Source organism: Priceomyces carsonii (genome assembly GCF_900007245.1).
Source record: "Priceomyces carsonii strain CBS4050 genome assembly, scaffold: Debaryomyces_carsonii_scaffold_1, whole genome shotgun sequence".
Lineage (NCBI taxonomy): Eukaryota > Fungi > Ascomycota > Pichiomycetes > Serinales > Debaryomycetaceae > Priceomyces > Priceomyces carsonii.
Window position 1 is genome coordinate 1 of NW_026946674.1, and position 21,734 is coordinate 21,734.

The 21,734-nt window shown below is 36.4% G+C and overlaps 10 protein-coding genes across 10 annotated transcripts; 4 read left to right on the forward strand and 6 right to left on the reverse strand.

Annotated features, from left to right (window-relative positions):
* Nucleotides 1-1,624: 1,624 nt before the first annotated feature.
* PRCAT00000001001 (uncharacterized protein) lies at nucleotides 1,625-3,775 on the reverse strand (the record flags this gene model as incomplete). The annotated part of the gene is made up of 1 exon (XM_062950787.1): nucleotides 1,625-3,775. The coding sequence occupies one exon, from the start codon at nucleotides 3,773-3,775 to the stop codon at nucleotides 1,625-1,627; it is 2,151 nt and encodes a 716-aa protein (XP_062806857.1).
* Nucleotides 3,776-5,501: 1,726 nt separating this feature from the next.
* Nucleotides 5,502-7,193, reverse strand: PRCAT00000002001 (uncharacterized protein; the record flags this gene model as incomplete). Its single annotated transcript, XM_062951898.1, has 1 exon — nucleotides 5,502-7,193. One exon carries the CDS (start codon nucleotides 7,191-7,193, stop codon nucleotides 5,502-5,504), a length of 1,692 nt encoding a protein of 563 aa, XP_062806858.1.
* A 311-nt stretch (nucleotides 7,194-7,504) lies between these two features.
* Nucleotides 7,505-8,020, reverse strand: PRCAT00000003001 (uncharacterized protein; the record flags this gene model as incomplete). Its single annotated transcript, XM_062953009.1, has 1 exon — nucleotides 7,505-8,020. The coding sequence occupies one exon, from the start codon at nucleotides 8,018-8,020 to the stop codon at nucleotides 7,505-7,507; it is 516 nt and encodes a 171-aa protein (XP_062806859.1).
* Nucleotides 8,021-8,103: 83 nt separating this feature from the next.
* PRCAT00000004001 (ferric reductase family protein) lies at nucleotides 8,104-9,354 on the reverse strand (the record flags this gene model as incomplete). The annotated part of the gene is made up of 1 exon (XM_062954120.1): nucleotides 8,104-9,354. One exon carries the CDS (start codon nucleotides 9,352-9,354, stop codon nucleotides 8,104-8,106), a length of 1,251 nt encoding a protein of 416 aa, XP_062806860.1.
* Nucleotides 9,355-9,736: 382 nt separating this feature from the next.
* On the forward strand, nucleotides 9,737-10,318 carry PRCAT00000005001 (CFEM domain-containing protein; the record flags this gene model as incomplete). The annotated part of the gene is made up of 1 exon (XM_062955231.1): nucleotides 9,737-10,318. One exon carries the CDS (start codon nucleotides 9,737-9,739, stop codon nucleotides 10,316-10,318), a length of 582 nt encoding a protein of 193 aa, XP_062806861.1.
* A 422-nt stretch (nucleotides 10,319-10,740) lies between these two features.
* On the forward strand, nucleotides 10,741-11,571 carry PRCAT00000006001 (CFEM domain-containing protein; the record flags this gene model as incomplete). Its single annotated transcript, XM_062956342.1, has 1 exon — nucleotides 10,741-11,571. The coding sequence occupies one exon, from the start codon at nucleotides 10,741-10,743 to the stop codon at nucleotides 11,569-11,571; it is 831 nt and encodes a 276-aa protein (XP_062806862.1).
* Nucleotides 11,572-12,773: 1,202 nt separating this feature from the next.
* Nucleotides 12,774-14,390, forward strand: PRCAT00000007001 (S10 family peptidase; the record flags this gene model as incomplete). The annotated part of the gene is made up of 1 exon (XM_062956633.1): nucleotides 12,774-14,390. One exon carries the CDS (start codon nucleotides 12,774-12,776, stop codon nucleotides 14,388-14,390), a length of 1,617 nt encoding a protein of 538 aa, XP_062806863.1.
* Nucleotides 14,391-16,678: 2,288 nt separating this feature from the next.
* On the forward strand, nucleotides 16,679-17,296 carry PRCAT00000008001 (uncharacterized protein; the record flags this gene model as incomplete). The annotated part of the gene is made up of 1 exon (XM_062956744.1): nucleotides 16,679-17,296. The coding sequence occupies one exon, from the start codon at nucleotides 16,679-16,681 to the stop codon at nucleotides 17,294-17,296; it is 618 nt and encodes a 205-aa protein (XP_062806864.1).
* A 259-nt stretch (nucleotides 17,297-17,555) lies between these two features.
* PRCAT00000009001 (uncharacterized protein) lies at nucleotides 17,556-18,632 on the reverse strand (the record flags this gene model as incomplete). The annotated part of the gene is made up of 1 exon (XM_062956855.1): nucleotides 17,556-18,632. One exon carries the CDS (start codon nucleotides 18,630-18,632, stop codon nucleotides 17,556-17,558), a length of 1,077 nt encoding a protein of 358 aa, XP_062806865.1.
* A 1,176-nt stretch (nucleotides 18,633-19,808) lies between these two features.
* On the reverse strand, nucleotides 19,809-21,641 carry PRCAT00000010001 (beta-N-acetylhexosaminidase; the record flags this gene model as incomplete). Its single annotated transcript, XM_062950788.1, has 1 exon — nucleotides 19,809-21,641. The coding sequence occupies one exon, from the start codon at nucleotides 21,639-21,641 to the stop codon at nucleotides 19,809-19,811; it is 1,833 nt and encodes a 610-aa protein (XP_062806866.1).
* Between the last annotated feature and the right edge of the window lie 93 nt (nucleotides 21,642-21,734).

Genomic DNA, 21,734 nt, shown 5'->3' on the forward strand with positions numbered 1-21,734 from the left:
AATCTGCTCAGTAAGGCCCATAAATCGGCTCTGCATTTCTTCTGTGGGCATTTTGCCGTACTTTTTTAATTATGTTGCAGACGAAACTGAATCAAGCTCGTCGACAGCTTCGTACAGCCTAAATACAGATTTTTTATAGTAGTTGGTAGAAGGCAAGAGAGCTTCTCTTCGGTATAAGCCGTCCTCATTAACATGTATATTTGCTTGTTGATATGGTCCCTACTTTCAGAAGTAGATTGTTACTACCGTCTACTTAATTTTGAAACCTCCCTTTTCAAGGGATTGCTCTGAATTTCTCTTTCGCAAAAAATTATAGAAGGACCACAGCATTCTCAACTTAGGTATTTATCACTTGCAGTTGTTTTTAGACCCTGTGCCCTTTTGCAGTCAGTTTTTGACATGATTTAACTTGATCCTTTCGAGTCATAATCTTTTTCACACATGATTTCATCCAAAGCATCTAAGAGGTATACTTCGTCGAACTTGCTCTTTGAAGCAGTACTGATGTTCGTTTCCAAGCCATTCTCGAAACAAACCGGTCCAAATCCAGTAGCAAAGTATGTCTGAATAAAGCAGAGATAGTACTCCAGTTGTAACAAATACGGTATATGTGAGTTCAATCCAGGAATTCAAAATTTCTCAAGCACCAAGGAACCTGAAGGTAGGCCATCATAAAAGAGCCAGTACTTTATACCACATTATATAAACAGATAATTTTTATCTTGTCAAAGTTCACTATCAATGAGATCCCATATACGCGTATCGAGCTCACTCACGAACACTTTGTTCACACGAAGAAAAACCTTTTCACAAACATTAATCAAGATAAAATTATAATCATCAACTTTATAATTGATTGGATCTGCATGTTTCCTAGGGCCTACTTGAAGAGAGGCTCTCTGAAATCATATGAAAATTGACTTTCATATTTAGGATCATACTCTTCAGGAGTATACTTTGGCTCAAAATTGATTACAGCGGCATCAAACTTATCCCAATATTCTAAAATTTCATCACTAGTATTCAGTCCAAGAACATCAATTCCTTCAAGCACGAAGATCTTTACTATGAAAAATCTATTAAGCCCTTGAAATAATTGATATAAGACTAAGGAAGACTTTGAAGAAGTCAGTGGTGGAGGGGTGACGAGGGACTTCTTCTCCTTCTGCTTCTATTTGATGAGCAAAGTTTTAAGCGTTGATAGTTTCAAGGCTTACCTGTGCGTTAATCTTTAAAAGTCGGTGCTTTTTTGTCCAGAAGACGCAGCATTAGGTAGATGAACCTGGCTTACAAAGATTCAAAAAGTGAGTGCAATGTGTGGAAAATATTTACTTTGAGATATCACTTCGACTTATAAAAGACACGCCATTCATGTAAAACCCTTTCGAAAAGAATTGTCCATGACATTGTTTGAAGTGTAACATCAATGTCGATGTAATATGACGTATAGACAAGATGCGGCCATTGAAGAAAAAGGAATATTAGATGATCTAAATTGAATGGTCGTGAGGTACTGAGAAGAGTATCAGGATTTAGCGAATTGACCTCAAAACTCGAAATTGAATTCATATTCAATGAATGACATAATATGAGGAGTTCATTTAGGTTTATTGAGCTGTGAATTCTAAAGCGCAAAAAAATCATTTCTAAAATAGTCTACCAACTCTTCTTCAAAAACATTTAGAACTGACAAAGGATCAAAAGATGATTTAATATTCACATAACTTGGATATGATTCCTCTATAATGTCATAAATTATATCTATCTTTATTTGATCAAAATCCGGTGTTAGTTTAAATTTAGGTTCTTGCTCTAAAAATAATTTAAAACTGTTAACTAAAGCATTTATGAGAAATAAGCTGTAATTATTAATACACTTCACAAGATTCCCTGGTTTTTTTTCTCCATTAGTATCCAAGAAGACCAACATATCAATATAACGAGTTATTACCATGATTAGCGATATTGCATTTTTTGTCTCTCCGTATTCTTCATCATATATATTCTGGGTTTCCTTCTCCGTAACTGTAAGTTCAGATAACTTTAGAACAAAATGGTTTAATGTTATACTGTTTTCGACATTTTTCTTCTCAGACTTCATAACGGTAAGTAATGAAAAAAAGCAAAATACCATGGCTCGCCATTTACTTTCCATTCCCATAAGAAAAGTATAAATCTCATTTCTGGTTGCTCTCGAATAAATTCCAGAGTCTAGAAGCTTCGCTTTCTTAATAAACTCAACATATGGTATAACCAATAGCATCGCGTATTTAGTTGCAAGATTATGAGACCCTCTACTTAACTCCTTATTTGTATCTTTCAAAACGTAATACAATAAGGAGTATCCGTGTTGAATCATTGCAAGTAAATAATTTGATAAAAAGAATTGTAATACTATATCATATGAAGCATCCAAACTAAATGTAGTGCCAAACTCTCTTATTAATTCAAACGAAGGTTTAAAACTTTTGCAGACAAAGCTTCTCACATCTTCCAAAGAAGTCATAACATCGTAATAGGTTAAATTTGGTGATAGAATTATATTCAAGTATTTTCTCATCATTAATGTTGTTCCAACAAGTATGTCATCTTTATCTAAGAGATCTTTCCTCAAGCACTTATTTGAAAGATGAAAAGGTACGCCTAGATTAAATGAGTTAATGGTGTCATAAAAAAGCAAATGCTTCCAAAGATTCTTCAAAACACTTCTGTTATTATCTGATTTTTTGTAATATAATCTGTCGATGTTTTGGTGTAAACCCAATGTAATTCCCATTTCAAAGCATATTGCAAAAGTTATATTGCCATTGCTTCCGTCACCACCATCACCATCTTTTGTATTAAACATTTTGAAAATGCGTAACATTAAAAGCGCTTGTAGGGATGGCAAAGTAGTCTTTATTAAATACTGAGCATGATCTAATAATTTTGTAATAAACTCTAATAGTATATCGTTCTCATCTTCGAACTTGTTGAAAGTTACGCCATACAGATGCGAGTCTGAATTTAGAGAAAATTTAAGGATCGTCAATAATAAGGCAAGACTGGCAAAGCCTTGCGAATTATCTGGCATAACGATTTCGTATCTCATATTACTGTGGGATAATTTAAACTGAGTTCTAAAAGTTTGCAAAACCTCATCTCGATCAACAATAGGCAAAAATCTGAACCAGAAACCATTAAAAAATTGCATTACGTATTCTAACAATATCGAATACTCTGGAAGAAAGTTTTCTAGTTCTATAAGGACGCCTATGGGAGTTGCATGTATTAGACTATTGGGTTGAACCGATTTTGGTCTATGCATAAACTTCCAATCTTTTCTTTGCTCTTTGACCGATTTGTACTTCGACATGTAATAATCACTTGTCATCAGGTTCTGTAAAAAAATCCTAATGGAAGTAGGACCGCAGAAAATTGAACGAGTTTCTTTAGCGAAAATAGTTTGAAATTGTTCCACGTCAATTTTAATGCTGTTTATTGGATCCTGTGGATCACTTTGCTTTTCCAATTTTTTAATCTTTAGTCTTAAATTATCATTTTCTTTCTCAAGGACTCTAGCTCCATCATTATCTAAATTAACAGCATACGGGTTTGATGCTGTATATTCACAGTGATTTATTCCCTTTACCAAGCAGGTTGTACAAGTTGGTCTCTTGAGATCGCATTTAGTCTTCCTAGCCCTGCAATTTGAACACAGTTTCACTGCTCTTCTTCTTTTTTTTTTACGATTCTTACTACTTAGACTAAAATCATCTTTCGTGAAAACTTCCATTTGATTAATCGAGTCCAGGAACACGATATTAGAATTTATAATCAAATACTTTTCAAGGGAATACGGATATGGACATCGATAATATGCAGTACCATCAATGAAATGATGACCCTCAACGGGTTTTAAGCAAAAGGTATTCAAAGATTTGAAAGATCAAACTTTATAGAGATTAAAAGGACGTAATGTATAAGAAAAATTACGAAATGTTCCCTTCATAAATTTGAATTTCGGATTAAATCTCGAATCAAGTTTCCTTCTTGAGCCCACATGACTAGGAAATAAAAAAACTTTCGAAATATTGCCTTTCCCCTTCGAGCTCAAAATCAACATATTTGCGAAGTTCACTTTATTGTCTCTTTACTGTCTTTTTAAGATAGTCTTGTTATATGGGGCATTAATATATCGCGTTTCATGCCTTAAATCCATAACTCAAAGAGGAAGTAACCGTACGAGACTTCTAAATTTGTTATACGATTAAGCCGCATAACTCCATTAAGAAGCAAATCCCGAATGGCAAAGTCATAATGAGCAATTCATTATCACCATTAAAAATCATTTTGGGGACGCTTAAGAGATGTCCTTATAAGTACTAATTTTTGAAAAAAATTCTAATGCATCTCAGTATTTAGGACTATGATGACTCTTGCTTTAGGAAGATGCTGACACCGCTCGAATAAGTATGTGAACATTTTAAATTCTGAGTCCTAAGAATAATCTTACATTTTTCGTGGAGTAAAATCTGTCACGAGTGTGTAAGTATTACTCATTTGTACCTAAACGTAACATAGCTCCCATACTGAAGCACCATCCAAAGCTAACTAGAAAAGTGTATATCATAGCAGAAATCAAATGAATCGCTTGTAACTGCGCAAAAAGAAAAGGGATCGGGAGGATACTAATCGGTAAACAAAGTGAATAGACTAGGAAAATGAAGATAATAGAACACCAACTCGAGGTCAATTAAATTACCTGCATTTTCTCGGTCAATTCTTCTCTCCGTTTTGCTGTCGCAAACGCCTTAATGTATACCACTCCATTCTTTAAATAGAGAAAGTTGTCCTCTTGAATGTCTCTATGTACGATCCCGTTCCTGTGTATTATCTCCTTGTGCTAATAGATCTTTTCCTTCTCTTTTTCTTCTTTCATTCTCCCACTAAATACTCAGTATCCGATATTTGTTTCTTAGTCTTATAGCACACCTCACAAATTTTCATTAATGGGACTCTCTCAAGGTATCTACATAAATAATTTGAAGTACCTCTTCACGTTATACCGTTTGTTTATTGAAACATTGACCTAATCCTTTTCGGTTGATTATAGCAACTATCAAATTCTGAATCTTATAATATTTTACAGAAACGTTTCTCTGTATGATACACATCAACGCATACTTCTCGTATTTCTTCACCTGTATACCTGAATTTATTGTGATGTTGGCGATCTGCGAATCTCATATCGCTACAATTAAATTCAACCATTGAAATATTAAAAACATTAGTAACAACTCTCATTGAAATATACCCTATATAAAATCAGCTCAAAGCTCATAGGCTACAGAAGAGTTATAAATAGGTATTTTCTTAATGATGATTATATCTCATGTGGACATAAAGCTGGATAGAAAACATAGTCTAAAAATTTTAATCAAAGTAGACTGTCAACTTTCATCGGCAAGTATTATAAATTTGATAAACTGCCCTTTAGCATCATAGTCTCTCTATTTACTTTATAAGAACAAAGAGGAAAAGAATACTAAAATTGTATAAAAGGAAGTGTAAGAGCGACCTGCAAAATTTTCTGAATAAGTCTCAATAGAGAGAGCAGAAGTAGCTCCGTTATCCAAGGATTGAGAGATGGAAGGATATGGCGACTCACTCATCTTTCCTGAGCTCGTCTTATATTCAATCGGTTTAGTCTCTCTGGACGAAGGAATAACTGCAGATGAACTAAGTGGACAATATGTCACGTATGTCGTATGATCTTCCGTTACCGTCCTAACACCAGTAATATGCACGGACTCCACGCAAACATTATCACTACATGAAGTGATGGTGACAGTAGATGTTGAATCAGCGGTTCTCGTACCAGAATCCCCTGAAAGTTTGGTTTTAAAAAGTTCATGTGATGAAACCTGAATATTAGAGGAGCTGAGAAGATTATCAGTGGAATGCCTTGTGTAGTCATTAGTGATTTCACTCTCCCCAGTAATGACCAGAGGTATGGAGCATCTATTCTCATCGCACGAGGATGTTGAAACAGTAGTAGTAGATAAAGTATCAACTGTCAGCATATTCAATCCAAACTGCGGTCCTGAAGATGAAATTGCTTTAGACTTTACTGTCGAAGGATCTTCGCTGAAAGAAGCCGTCTTTTCGCTTAGGGCCAGTATCTCACCAGAGGTAAAAGATGTTTCACTGGCCGAAGAATGTGCATCACTAGCAGTGAAAAGTGCTTCTTCACTTGTAGAAGCTTCAACAGTGGTGAAAGAACTTTCATCAAAAGTGTGTGATCCTGTATCCGTGTTAAGGGATGTTTCATCGGTAGTAATAGCTTCATTCGTAGTAATAGCTTCATTGGTAGTAATAGCTTCATCGGTAGTAATAGCTTCATCAGTAGTAATAACTTCATCAGTCGTAGTAGCTTCATCAGTTGCGATAGCTGCACTTGATACAACTGCTGCATTGGTGGCTCCAGAACTGGAAGCAGCATTCGTACTTGTGAACTCCGATGTAGCAGTTGCCGTAGCAGCAGCCGCAGCATCCAATACAGTAGATAATGAAGCAGGAATATACCAGTAAGGGTCTCCTAGACCAGCACTTGAACATATAGATTTTGCTAAACTTGTGGCTGTAACGACGTCAGATCCTTTACAACTGTCCGCAATACATGATGCAACCAACGCATCCCAGTTGGACATGACACAAAGGCAACCAGTATCCCAGTAAGGACAAGGAGTGATATCAGTATCTTCTTCAACACAAGGTTGAGCACATGTCGGTAGCTTGGCATAGATGGGGTCAGCAAAGCCATTAATACTAGCCGTTTGCGGGACCTCGGGGTAATCTGAGTAGGGGTTCGCAGCATCAGACAAAGAAATCATAGCAATGAAGCCGACAAGAAACGGCATCTTAAAAAGAGTGACTGGAATCATTTCAGCAAATGAACTATAAAGTAAATCAGTGAAAACAACTTCTACAATTCGCAAACAAAATGTCCGATATAAATAGGTTGAAAGGATTTTTTTTAACTTCCAGCCTACGACAGCTGTAATATTAGCTGATTCTTGCCGAGAAGCTGCTAAATTTCCTATTCTTCCTTTCGTACGATTATAATAAGCCCGAATACGCAATTGGCAGCCTTGGTTGTAATCAGATTCGCCAAATGCTGATGCTGCAAACCATTGCATTGCAGCGCGCATATAGATGCATTAAATTGATGTTAAACGCTACCAGCATCTTTCGCGTATTTTGCAAAGTTTCTTCCAATTTAAAAATTTTCGACTATCAACTGTCAGTCGCTAAAGCTAAAATTTTTCACAAGAGGTGTTCGAATATTAAGCACTTGAATATAATACTAAAATGTAAAAGAATTGCTGAGACAACATTAAAAACGGAATGTAAATTACGGTCGTAGAAACAAATATACAGATATAAAAGGGTTCGTTGCAGTATTCTTGTTTAGCTATTCTTGTATTGAGTTTCATTGAGCATCGTATACAAAAGAGCTTACTTAGTAACTTTCGGTGGTACAATATATATCTGGTGAATTCTTTTTCCATCGATTTGTCTGACAGCTATACTTGATAGAATCAACAAATGAGCGAGACCCACATCCTATGACAGCAAGGGATTTGCGTTGGCTTTCTGATTCATATATACGGGACTGGTCCTCAAGGGCCATCGAAAGGTCGACTCTACCAAAGTATACGTCTATATTTGTCATATCGAAAAACGGGGATAAAACACTGGGGCTTCTAGCGCAAGAGCTTGAGCAAGTAGAGAGCTGTATAGTACTAGATTCAACTTTTCCCTCCAGCAACTCTACCACCTCTTTCTCCTGGTTTTCTTTGTCAATCTTTCTGTCCACAGTGTGCATTGAACGTCCCTCATTTTTATCTCGAGTAATATAAACTTCGATTGTTAAGAGCTCATCATTTGCATAAGAATTTAGTTCTTCCAAAATATCCTTATACCACGAAATATTAGAAAGATATTTTATACTCCATATTATTTTGATAGTTGGCATAGTGAGAAGAAAAGAGGTATCCTGGTACCTCCCTTGGACCTTTTGAAGAAGCTCCAAAGCGATTGGAAATGTAAAGGACGCACCTACTCCCGAGGCAAAAATAACAGAGAGTCAAAAGTAATTAATGGTTGTAGCAATCCACCAAAAGGGCCAGATATTAAAACCTTTAAATTCACACTGTTCAGATTTCCGCCTTCATCCATAGAGTTACTTGCATTCAATTGAGATACCTTTCTGAATAATTTTTTTGTAAATCCTTTTTTGTGCTTAATAAGTAATTTCATGTCTCCTGAACTTGCTAGACTGGCAATCGTGAAAGGATGATATTGAAACAAGCTAACCTTGGGAACATTGAGATACACATACTGTCCCGCCTTCCATGTTTTCACAGAAGGCAAGACATATTTATACCACCGCTTAGTCTTACTTGAGGATTTACCAAGTGAAATAGTTACTTCCAATGTTTCTTCATCCAAAATTCTAAATTGAGACATTCCACCATTAGGACTGAATTTCCTGCGAATAAATGTGACAATCCTACCAATAACTTTATCAAGTACCACAAGGTGAATTGCTAAAATTATAATCACTCTGCTCTCTGGGTTATGGAACAACACGAATAAGAACATTATTCCAGAAAATATCTTGTGTTGGATTAAAAAGAAGTCATAGGCAAATTTTCGAAGGACCCTAATGCTTCCCCAACTCAATATACATAAGCTGCCATAAGATATCATCCCAAAGATTTGAGGCGGGATAAGAATCATTACACTAAAGTTTAACCTTAACCAATAGGTGATAGCTAATGCTAAATGGAGTGTGGCCATAACCCACACAAGCCTCCCTGACCACCTATGAAAAAATTGTAAACGATCTTGCTTCAAGCCAGTAGCAAACATTACTATATCAGACTTAATGATCAGCAAAGTTAGAAGCAATAGATTGCCGACAGCTAGCTTTCCCAATCTTTTGCTCACAATATAGTATCTTGGTTGATAATCGAGATCCACCGTTTTAATAAATGAAAATACAGCGTTGATTGCACAGTACCCCAGGCATAACAAAATCAAACCAGGGTGAACATAAAACTTAGATACGAAAGGAACATTAATTGGGAAACAAATGTTGATTAGATCCGTTCCTTTCAATATATTAAATACAAGTGTGGATTTAGATATCCCTTTTCTTCTTTCTCGCAAGAGCTTTGGGAGCCAGTGAAATCCAATACCATATAATAAGAATGAACAAACGCCTACCAAAAACGATAGCCATTGGAATAAGTTGTTTCTATCTTTTTCCACGTAATATTGCAAATTGTAAGGTATTGATGACATGTTAAGCAGAATACGAATAAACTCTCATAAAATGCGAGAGTTCAACTTTTTTGATAATCCCCGATCCGATACTTCTGTGTCATGTTATAAACCCATCTTCTTCCGCATACAGCACACCATATAGCCAAGAAGTATCAGTAGAAGTCTTATCCTAGTTCATTCTTAGCCGAAGTCGGGAACGACCTACATTCTTTAGTAAGCCACTATGCGATTGCATAATGTAACAGTATCCCTTTTTCATGCAGAGTATTTTTAAAATAAATATACAGATTAGAGAATGATGATGCTTGATCGGTCGGCAGCATATATTCTAGGCATAATTCCAATTTATTTCGCTCTCATTGTACCCAAATTTACATCATCCTTTTAGTTTATGACAAATATGAAAGTTTTACACTTATTTTCAATAGCCGCTAGCGTATCTGTCTCAATGGCAAACAACTGGGCTACGTATCCTCAAGTACCCCAGACTGCAAGTATTAATGGATTTGCGGACCCAATCTATGGTAAGCTACCAAAGTGTGCACGGTCTTGCGTACAAAGTAGTGTTAAAAACACACCATGTCCATATTGGGATACAGGATGCCTTTGCGTTATGCCTCAATGGTCTGGAGAAGTTGCACAATGCTTTGCATCGGAATGCTCTGGATCAGATGTGAAGTCTGCAACAAGCTTGGCGCTTTCATTATGCTCCAGCGTAGGAGCGAATCAGTGGCTCATGCCTGCAACGGTTTCTTCAGAACTAAGACACGCAGCACAAGTCACCGGAGAAGTAACTAGCGACATTTCAGTGGAGCCCATTTCAGTTAGTGCTGATTATTCGAGTATTCTTTCCGAATACCTCGGAGAAACTACAGTTTCATCTAGCCAAGGATCCTCGGCTGAATCAGAAAGTTCAAGTACAAACTCTGGAACGAGCTCAAAGGGTTCCAGTGAGAATGCCTGCTGCAGATCGTTTAGATAATGCGAATACGAACACAAAAATGCGGGCGAATAGAAGACAAACTACGACCATGCTGCAGTGTCTCTTTGTGATAAAATAACAAAAGATTCGGCCAAAATCCTTCCAAATACAGCATTGAGCACAATATTGCATGCAAAATGTATCTTAAACATCAAAAGCGTACCATCTCAAGTGGAGAAACTGACAAAAAATTTTTACCTGAAGAATGATCCGGAAGGAAAGATAGCATGTAAACACCGCGTTCGGAAATATCAACAAGCTTTATTAGCAAAGAAACCTTGATTGAGCAGATGATTCTATACACATCTACCAGCTATAAATATCTTCATTTTGCTGTTCCGTCTATAGTTCTAAAATTTTTTTTTGAACCCCAATAGTTAAATCTAAGTTCAAGAGCAAATCAAATTTTCGTTCGCTTCACAATGGCTCATCAGGTTTTCCTTTCAGGAGTTTTGCTCTCGCTTGCAACCAAAGCTTTGGCTGATAATTATTCCACGTATCCAGAGGTCCCAAAGACTGCTAGTATAAATGGGTTTGCTGATCCCATCTATGCTGAACTTCCCACATGCGCTCAATCATGTGTTGAAGAAGACACCGGTAATACACCTTGCCCTTACTGGGATACTGGGTGCCTCTGTGTAATGCTGAATTGGGGTAATCCGGTCGCATCATGTATTGCCGATAGCTGTCAAGGAACAGATGTATCTCAAGCTACCAGCTTAGCCTATTCAATCTGTTCTAGTGCAGGAGTTGGTGACCCATACTGGTATCTTGGGTCATCTTATGTTACATTATTAGAAAATGCAGCAGCTGCTACATCTGCTTCAGCGACGGCGACCGCTAGCTCAACGGACATCGAAGCTAGCTCAACAGAAACTGCTAGCGAAGGATCTGCTTCCAGCACAATAGCAACAAGTTCTGCCGCTCCAGAAAGCACTAAAGAAACTGGTTCCAGCAAAATAGCCACAAGTTCTGCGGCTCCAGAAAGCACTAAAGAAACTAGTTCAGTCGTTCCATCAAGTTCTACTATCATTGAAACTTCTGCTGATGTCAATACCCTTTCTTCAGCAAACACTGCTATCCCAGAAGGCTCTGCAACATTTTCCACTGAAGAAGAGTCTTCATCCGCTAGCTCTTTCTCAAGTGCAACATTTGCAACAGCAAATGAAGAAAATGCAGCAGCAGGAAATCAGAATGGCCTCTTTTTGACAGCATTGTTTGTTGCTTTCAACTTTGCGGCAATGCTTATTTGAAACTCTATGTCAGTAATCATTTAGTCTGGCAAGAAATTTTTAATTTTCGGATTCAACAATTACATATTTCGGTTTAGTTTGTTCTTCGTTAGCTTGATTAGAATTTTTTCGAATACGAAACTCATTCTTAAATTCTTAGTTTTCACTTTTTTTGGTCCACATAGGTCTAATAATAAACAAGTCCCACTTCCAGTATTAGTAAAGGGTTTAAGGTCCTTTTGTCACTGCAATTCCAGAGTTTGAATTTTGTTTCGAAGATGCTTTAATGGTCTAAGCCAAAGTGTTAAATTTCAGCTGCTCTGAAAGCGCTCCTATTGTTCAAGTTGATAATGAAAATCCGGCTTCAAGAGTTATAGCATTCGATGCCAGACGACTTGATTTGATCCCAAGCATTAGCAAAGAAGATATGTCTCGTTCGCCTTAGATCTAACTAAGATGCCGGATAGGAAAAACATTCATAAACTTATCAAATAGCAGGGTTACCCGGCAAATAATTAGTTCCACAGTCCAGGAGCTTTGAAGTATACTGCATGAGATGCGAAAGCCACAAATTTTGATTAAGTGGATAAGGCGATAATTTTTAATTGAGATCGTGCTTGTGGCTTACGGCCCAAAAAAATAAGCCAAAATGCTGACGTAGTCACCACCTGAGCCCCCAAATGACAATTTTAACTTCAATACTATCGAAGGGAAAAGATCCACAAGTTCGGTGTATAAAAAGTCCATAATAGATTATGGGGATTATACAGGAAAAAGATGCATTATTCTTAATATTGTTTAATAAATTCCCTGTATAATTTCTTCTTTCATTAGATTTGAACTATTGTTTGAGTACTCGCGAAAAGTGGAGCTTGAATTTATTGATTCTTCGAAAAGATATATCTTACCGAAGTTTTCGTTATCATGCCCTATTACGTGTTTATATTCAATTATGACGATATAGAATTCCCTATTGTTACCAAATTAGCATTCCATACAAAACTGCGAGTTCAAGGGACATCGTGAATAAAAATCACGAATATTATGAACAATACCTCGGCAGTAGAATAATAAACTGTGAGCTCATGGAGTGAACTGCAAGCGCAATCGAAAATTGCTTTCTTTTTCCCGAGTAACTTCTCAGAACGTAGTATAATATTCTGTCTAATCGCGTCTTTATTTGGACTTTCTGAAGGGATATTAATATCGACTTCGAATCAACTATGAAATTATTTAAACATATCCTAGCATTGGCTGTAGCTACTGTTTGTGTCTCTACTAATACCTTTGACACTGCTCATAAGTCATCCAAATTAGTTGAAAGAGAAGAAGAGTATGATAACACATTCTTAAATCTCGTTAGCCAAACTTTCAATAGATCGGTAGATGAGATGTCTGAATTAGAGAAGGAACTATGGGAAAAATTATATTCCAGGGGCCTCAATGTTACCTCAGATTCGAATGTATACCTTAATTTCAGCAACCTTGATCTTGACTACAAGGCCCCGCACCCGCAGTTTAATAGAACGAAAAGCATTTGGGATAAAGTAGTTCTGGACTCTAAGTTTCTGAATCACAAAGTTCGTTATAAGAAACAAGATCCCTCAGTGTTAGGTGTTGATGATGTGCTTCAATATACAGGCTATTTGGATACCGACGATGATAAGAAGCATTTTTTCTTCTGGTTCCTAGAATCCCGTAATGATCCAAAGAATGACCCCCTCATTCTTTGGTTAAGTGGGGGACCAGGTTGCTCTTCCATTAGAAACCTTTTTTTTTTAAATGGACCTTCCAAAGTTAAATCTAACTTGACGCTAGAGCGTAACCCATACAGCTGGAATAATAATGCATCAATAATTTATTTGGACCAGCCAGTGAATACCGGATTCTCGTATTCGGACATAGATGTTACGACGACAGTAGCGGCTGGAGAGGACTTGTACGCATTTTTGGAATTATTTTTTAAACTGTTCCCAGAATATAAGGACTTAAAATTCCATATCACAGGCGAATCATATGCAGGACATTATATTCCTCAGGATACGTACGAGATATTGCAACATGAAGATCGATCTTTTAATGTGTCCTCAATTATTATAGGCAACGGATGGACAGACCCATTGATTCAATACAAGGCTTTTGAGCCTATGGCATGTGGGCAAGGTGGATATGAGGCAGTCCTTAATCCTTTTGAATGTGCTTCCATGTCGTTAGCTTTCCCTCTCTGCGAGGAACTTGTCCAAAAGTGCTACGACGATATGGATAATGATTTGAAATGTTTCTTGGCATCCCTGTTTTGCGATATTACCCAATATTTTTATTTAGAGGTGAAAGGTGAAAACTTGTATGACTTATCCTCACCCTGTAATGGTTCAGAGTGCTACATGGAGTATGAATACATTGAGCGTTATTTTGGGACATCAAAAGTTAGAGAAGCGCTAGGTATTGAAGTCCCTATATATTACGACTGTAGTCCTCAGGTACTTACTCAAGTTTACTTAACTGGTGACAATGCTAAGCCTTTTCAACAAACTGTTCCTCCTATTTTAGACGCCGGGATCCCCATTTTGCTCTATTCAGGGGATAGAGACTGGATATGTAACTGGCTCGGAAACGACTGGTGGAGTCGAAATCTTGAGTGGTCTGGTAAACAAGAGTTTAATGACGCAGAAACACAAAGCTGGTATGTTGATGGTGAAGCTGCTGGTACGGTGAGAAACTACAAGCATTTTACCTCCTTAAGGTTCTTTAATGCTGGACACCAGGTTCCTTACAATCAACCTAAGAATGCCTTGGATATGCTTAATAAATTTATTAATGGGAACTTTGACTTACAATAATTTATCTGAACATTCATTCTATTTGAAAAGAAAAGGTTTGCGCTTAAGTGCTGTAGAAGTAAGAATAGACCATATTCAACAACATTAAAAAAAATAGTTTTATTTAATGTTAAAGATAACAGCGTCCAGCCATATTTTGATCATTAGACGTCAAAAAAAATCAACCCCATAATGTTGCCTGATTTATTAATATGCAATATATAATCAATTTCAAGAAAATTTATAAATTTAAGGCTCTTTTAGATATTTAACTATATTTTTACGTGATTCAAATTTTACAGCTTCAATTAACTAGTACACCCTCTCTTCTAAGTCCAAAAATAAGTGATCATCCTTTACTAAAGACCGAAAAAGCTATTAAAGCTCTATCGTTTGCATTTCGTTTATTCTTTGACAGTTTCTTCTCACTTTCATATAATAATACAAAATGATGATAAACTAAGAGAGAATAATTTCAAATCTATTTTTCAGAACATCAATTGTAGAATAACAATAATATTGTTTTAAAATCTAAGTTCTACGCTAGCTTTAGACATACACCCTAAGTTAAAAAAATTTTAACATTCCAATTCGAGTCTTATTTTTAATCTTTTCTATTTCAAGTTCACTTATTGTCCTTCAACATTAGTTCAAAAAAATACTCTTCTTGTCCCAATATGGAAATGTTATTGATAAAAGAAAAGAAAAGTGTATATATAGTACAATCAACAAATTTTCTTTTTTTTTTATTTTCAGAATATTCACTGATGTTGCTTATATACACAAGTGGAACTCAAAATGAAGAAGTGTCTCATTATAGCTCCATAAATGTCAATTTTCTACTGATGATCTACAATACTTTCTATTTATTCTTCTTTGTAAAATACTTCTTTTAACAAGGATAATACATATCGCCAGTAGGAGTAAAAATAAGGAGTAAAAGTACAACTATATTAGCATATCCATTTTCCTTGACACCGTAGCCTATAATACCTGGAGCAGCACCAGTGCTCTGGGGCTGACCGACAAGCAAGGGACGAATTTGTATCCAGCAATATGCGCAACTGCTGAATCTTGTGATCTTTTATGTAAACCGCGCCAGAGAATTCTTGACCAGCTTAGTATACAGCTATTCTGGTAATATTCGTCAAAATTAACCCTGTAAATGCTTTGAATGTTCAGACAAAAGATTACAGAAACAATCGCACCCAGTCAAATTACCACATGGGCAACTTGTGGCTTGAGAACTAATAGCGCAAAATTTCTACAACAGAAAGAATCTAATTCGATTTAGCACAACAAGCAGCAATGTATACTATTGCTCTCTGATCTGATAAATGCTAATATCGGTGGAGTAAAGATTGAGTTGGTTTGGCTAAAAGACACTGTACATAATTTTATCATGAATTGTGGTAATATTAATTTGGTGATCATCATGGGCGGCTGAGATGATGAGTTCAGTCTTTAATGGGTTTCGACGGCTTCGGTTTGCATAAGTTAGAAAGCGAAACTTTCAAAAAAACTTTTTAAGTTTAAGAAGCCAAAAGTCCTCCTAGATGCCAATAGGACAAGCAAAAAGGAGAACTTAATTAAAAGAGCTGAAAGTAGATATTTAAGGTTCACTTAAAATGATTGATTGGACCTATTAGAATATACTTCTATTGTCTCTCAAAATTGCCGATTACTTAAAAGTAGACTATTGTCTTTCGATTTGTTCCTGAGAATTCGAATCTTATAAATGCGATATCGGACATAATCACTTTCTTTTGTTTTTTTGTCGCAAATCGGTTCTGGAAAGACAGCGATTATGTTTTACGATGAGCATATTAAAATACCTATTCGTAAAATGCTTCGTTTTTATCGCGGACAACTCAAAGGAAATGAAAACTATATCTACATTATGTTTTCCTCGAAGTTGAAGGAAGCACATATAAACTTTTGTAATATCGTAAAAAACGAGCTGTGGTAAATATACTCGCTGTTTTCTATTTCGGCTTCTATTGTATATTATATATGCCGCAAAAAAAAACAATAAAGCACCACTCGCAACAGAATGGTAGTTGACTTTTACAGACGTATTTACCTAGGACTACTTACTAATATATCAGAATCCAGATACCAAATCCTTTAATTGGTCAATATTGAAAGTAACCTTATTGAACATTCTATTGTTCGTATTGGTAGATCATGATTATCGAGCGAATAATATATATTGAAATAGCTGAAAAAGTCAAGAGAATACATTCTATATAAAGCATTGATTCCTCTAGAAGCATGAATTTCTTTGAGTTACCATTTTAAGACAAAATATGGTTTCTTTACAAAAACTTCTCTCACTCGCTGCAATTGGCAGTGGAGTCAGAGCCAGTGCGCCAGTTGTTACAGACTCTCCAAAGGGAGCTAAATATTCTGCTGAATTTGAAAAAGGTGTCGTTTCAGGAGAAATCGACTTCAGCTCTTCCTCGAATGGGTCAGTTAGTGTCAACGTCGATTTATCGGGCTTACCATCGGTCGGAGGCCCATATAAGTATCATGTTCATCAGCTACCGGTTCCAAGTGATGGAAATTGTAACGGAACCAAGCTTCATTTGAATCCATACAATGGGAATCCAAATGCTACTCAACCCAACGAATTAGAGGTGGGTGACTTATCAGGAAGACATGGCGTTCTTACCTATACTGATAGTAAAGTTTCATATGTTGATGATTATATTTCATTGAACGAGGATAACAAAGCTTTCATTGGGGGATTGTCGGTAGTTATTCACTTCAGCAATGACACCAGACTTGCTTGTGCTAATATCACCTCTAATAGTTCGTCTTCTTCTTCTACAGTTGCTTCAGCAGAAGAAAATGCCGGGAATTTATTGACCTCTTCTTCAATGTTCTTAGCTGGCGTGTCTGTTATAACTGCTCTTTTGATTTAATCTTTTAGTCAACATATATGTCAAATGTCTTGGAGGTAAATTAGATCACTATTAGTAGACTTGACAACTTTAATGATAATGGTACACATCAATGAAAGAGTTCTCCATATAAATATTTAATAATAAATACGCAAATAAATAGGCTATATTCTTGACTGAGTTTTTCAACAATTTCAGAAAGGCCAATACATGGAAAGAGATTTAGGACCAAATATTTGAAATAACGTAGGGTTTCTGAGCACTTTAGCCTATGTTTTATTTAGCTGAAAAAAAGTTGGTATCTCTTTGGATGACTGCTTGGTCTCCCAAAGGAGATCTCACCCTCAAGTTTAGATATATCTACAATTAGTGTGGCTATTGTAACCATTGCATCGAAACCAACAACATCACCAACAAAACCTCTGTCAATCGAATGAGGATAATTTTCTTCATCAGAAAGCCTTCTCCGAATATCATCGTAGGTAGCTTCAGAATTCTTACTAAGATCGACAAGTCTAGCAAGTCTGCTAAAAGAATCTGGAATTGGATGGTCGGTGACATACTTTTTCGAGGCATATAAATGATTGGTATGAGCAACGACAAGGTTATCGTCAGGCTCTATAAAAGCAAACCCCTTCGGCGAAGCTTCAACTGTCAAGAAGTTTCCGCGATTGTCCGCTAACATTAAGTTCGCCGTTGAAGCGATACCTAAGTCTTCGAGTTCGGATATTGCCTGCTGTGTTGATTCAGCTTCTAAACATCTTCTGATCGCAAAATGCACGGGAAGAGCAACTTGACTTACCCCACACATAATTGCATTTAACATAAGTCCCAAACCCTTATCGTTGAAGCCAATTTTAGCTATTATGCCGGCTTCTGTCATCATCAACATTCTTGGCTTATCTGTTGGCTGTATATCCAAAATGATGATACCCTCATTCAATTCAGTTAACCAGTCCCAGTTCTGTGATATATATATATCTTTGTCCTCTTTATTCTGCTGGCTAATAGAGCTACATCCATCAGAGTAATTCGTAAGGCAAATTTCCGATCTAACATTCAATGTAAGAATATCTATTAAGTCTTGACCTGAACCGTCTGCAATGCCACGAAGTTCGTCCATAATCAACGGCATTTTCTCTTGTATGTATGGAATGAACTTTTTTGCTCTATTGTTCGCTTCTTTCCACGTAATCTTTGCTGTTTCCTTATAAAATCTCTCATACGTCTTAATGTTTTTGTCAATTCGTTCTCTGGCTATTTTTCCATGCCTCAACCCTATATCATAATTCGTTCCTTTATGAAAAACGTAAGGTACATCTGTATCATAAAATCTATCATCGTGAACGTTATTCATTTTGGCAATACACTTACTCAAACACTGTTTACCCCTTCGCCATGGAAGCGACCTCAGAAAGGAAGTGCGCTTCGTTTTTAACAGAAGTCGTTCTTCGGATAGAAACTACCGAGGCTTCTTCTGATAAGAACATCTAAACGGCCAATAAAAAGTAATGATACAGTTACGCTATCACTTGGTCATTAAAATATATTATTGAGATAGAAACACTGACGATAGTATTAAAGTAACTTCCTTAACTTTTTTGCAATGATCTAGTTTACGTAAATTTCTAAAGTAGCCATTTTTTGTTACAAGTACTGATATGATAGGACGAAACACTAGGCGAAGTCAGAATGATAAAGGTGTGCAAACTTTTGAATGGCTTAAAAAAGTTGATAGAAGACATTATTACCTTTTTTTGAATAGATCAAGCAGTAGGTGTGACTATGATCAAGTGCTTGTACATTTCAGACTTGTACATTTCAGAGTTTCTTTTTCAAGTTGTTTTTGATAGTGTCATATATCTATATATATATATAGAGGAAGAGAGATGAAACAAGATTTCGTTACTGATTACAGAGGGCCCTAAAAGCAATAAGGATACAAAAAGGCATACACGAGTTGACAGCATGACACAATGACACAAGAAATAGTAAAAAAGTCGTACACTTTTAAACTCAAATAGTTTTCCACTCCTAATGTTGAGCAGCGGATTTTCTTGATGTAGCTCTATTGCCAAATCACTATCGATGATTTTTAAAAAAGCTTAAAGAATCCAATTTAAGAGATTCATACAACATCATTTTATACCTTGTTTTATTCTGCTCAACTGATGGGTTTCAAGATCGTTATGACATACGATGCGTAACATTGAACTGGACACTTAAATTAAGATTATTACAAAACATATAGGCCCTATTAAAATGGAATATTGCCATTTATTATCCTTATGGATCTTTAAAAACTCGTGAAAATTCACTCTTTTGGTAATCACTGACGAGAAAATTTTTGAAGATTTATTCGTGAAATAAGTCCCAATTATTCAGTAACAGCTTCTAATTTGGTTGCACTTGGTTTCAGAGTTTAGAAAGATTGCTGAAAGCATTTATTTTTTTTGATCAACTAAAGAGAATACAAACTTGAGAGCCAACAATTGCCGAACAGATAAAACTGTGTGTTTTAGGAATCTGAAGATTACTGCTGTCCATACATGTCCATTATTGTTTGGTTCTTGTAAAGATCACAAGCGTGTGGATTTTGACCACAAAACTTAGGAACAAGGGGACTAGCTGCGTATCCCAAGGATACTATATATTCCCTGTAATTAAGTATCCGTTGAGTGAGATCATTGGTTCTCAAATATCCATCGGAATTTGTATTACCACTCCACATCATTTCTGCAAAAGCTGCCAGGCGTGGCCATGTTTTAATAGTCAAAACCGTTGAGTCAACCTGTTCAGACCACAAGGCAACTTCAGCACCAATTACATGCGACTTTTCCTCCTCTGTTAGATTTGCAGTAAAATCATAAGAATAGATACGCTGCCATGTTTTGTACGGAGCGCACCATGACCCTCCTAATCCTTCATTGAAGTCGTCATTTGATGAGGAGTCAACATAACGCGGATCATTAGTGACAAAACCACCGTATCCACAGTCAAGATAAAAGTGAGTACTCGAAGAGACAACGACATCATATCCTCGAGACGTTAGATTTTTAATATTCACTAGATCATTGTTCCATGATTGCAAAATTACATCCTTAGGTAAACTGAAGGCTCCTTCAGCTGTCAATATTATATCTTCCCACATCATCAATCTTCTATTTTTGGTATTATTGAAGATAGGAAGACTTTTATCCACCCAAAGTTGAGTTACATCTTTAATAGTGCGGGAAGAATCTTCATCGAGCCAATTTTGAATAGAACTTGAAAACTTGTAACAATTGCTTTGCAACTCATCTGCGCCAACATGAAAGATATTATCTCCAAATAAAGAGCTAAGCTCATCATAGACGTTTTTCACAATGTCATACGTTTTATTGTATAAAATATCAAGTTGTCCTGGAGGAGGTTCAACAGCAGTATGTTCAGACCACACATCATTGGACCACCAACTGTTTGCACATGAAACTATATTTGGATCGACTTTCCGCCAACCTGCTCGAGAGTGGCCGGGCATATCAATTTCAGGGATAACACGAACGCCTCGATTCTTAGCATAGTTAACAACATACTTTATATCTTCTTGAGTATATACTTCCTTAGGTGAGTAAGCATCTTTTATCATTACAGGATAGGAAAGTATTTCAATTGGCCAGGATTGGGAATCTGCCAAGTGCCAATGTAACACATTAAGCTTCGATAAAGACATTATATCAATTTGATCACAAATCGAGCTTATGGAGAGGAAATTACGACCAGAGTCGATCATTACTCCCCTGTGTTGATACAATGGCTCGTCCCAAACTTCAACTGAATCCTCGACAATATACGCTCCATTTTCATAAATAATGAGTTGCTGAAGAGTCAGAAGTGCATGAAGCGCACCCCAAATAGTGCCAGCACTGATTTGAATTCCATCACTACTCCTAGATATCTCTAACAGGTATGTTTCATTTACGCCTAATTGAAATTCTGCATCTAAATCATCAATCGTTGCGATAACCTTACTAACTGCAAGGTTGGCACCTCTTTTTGACTTAAGAACTGAAGATGTAGTTGGGTAGGGCTCAAAACTAGAAATAGGTTTCTCCACAAAGACTGGAGACCATTTCAAGTTCTTTATGGTCTTTACCATTCTTTGAAAGGCTTCCTGAAATAATATCACTTGACTTCCATGTGAATCTTTTCGATTTGTGAGCTTTAAACTTAACTGCGGATTTATGTGAATGGGACTATTAATGTCACCACCCCAATTTATTTTCCTTGGAGCAGGTAAAGGGTTCACAGAAACAGCATATACTTTCGAAGTCAAAAGTAATATAATGCCAAGTAGTTTAAGGCAAGCAAATTGTGTATAAAGCATAATTCGATTGTATCACTGGGTAGGGTCTTTATCAGCGATCTCAATAGCAATAAGCAGCGATATATATACATATATTGTATGAGAACTTATAAT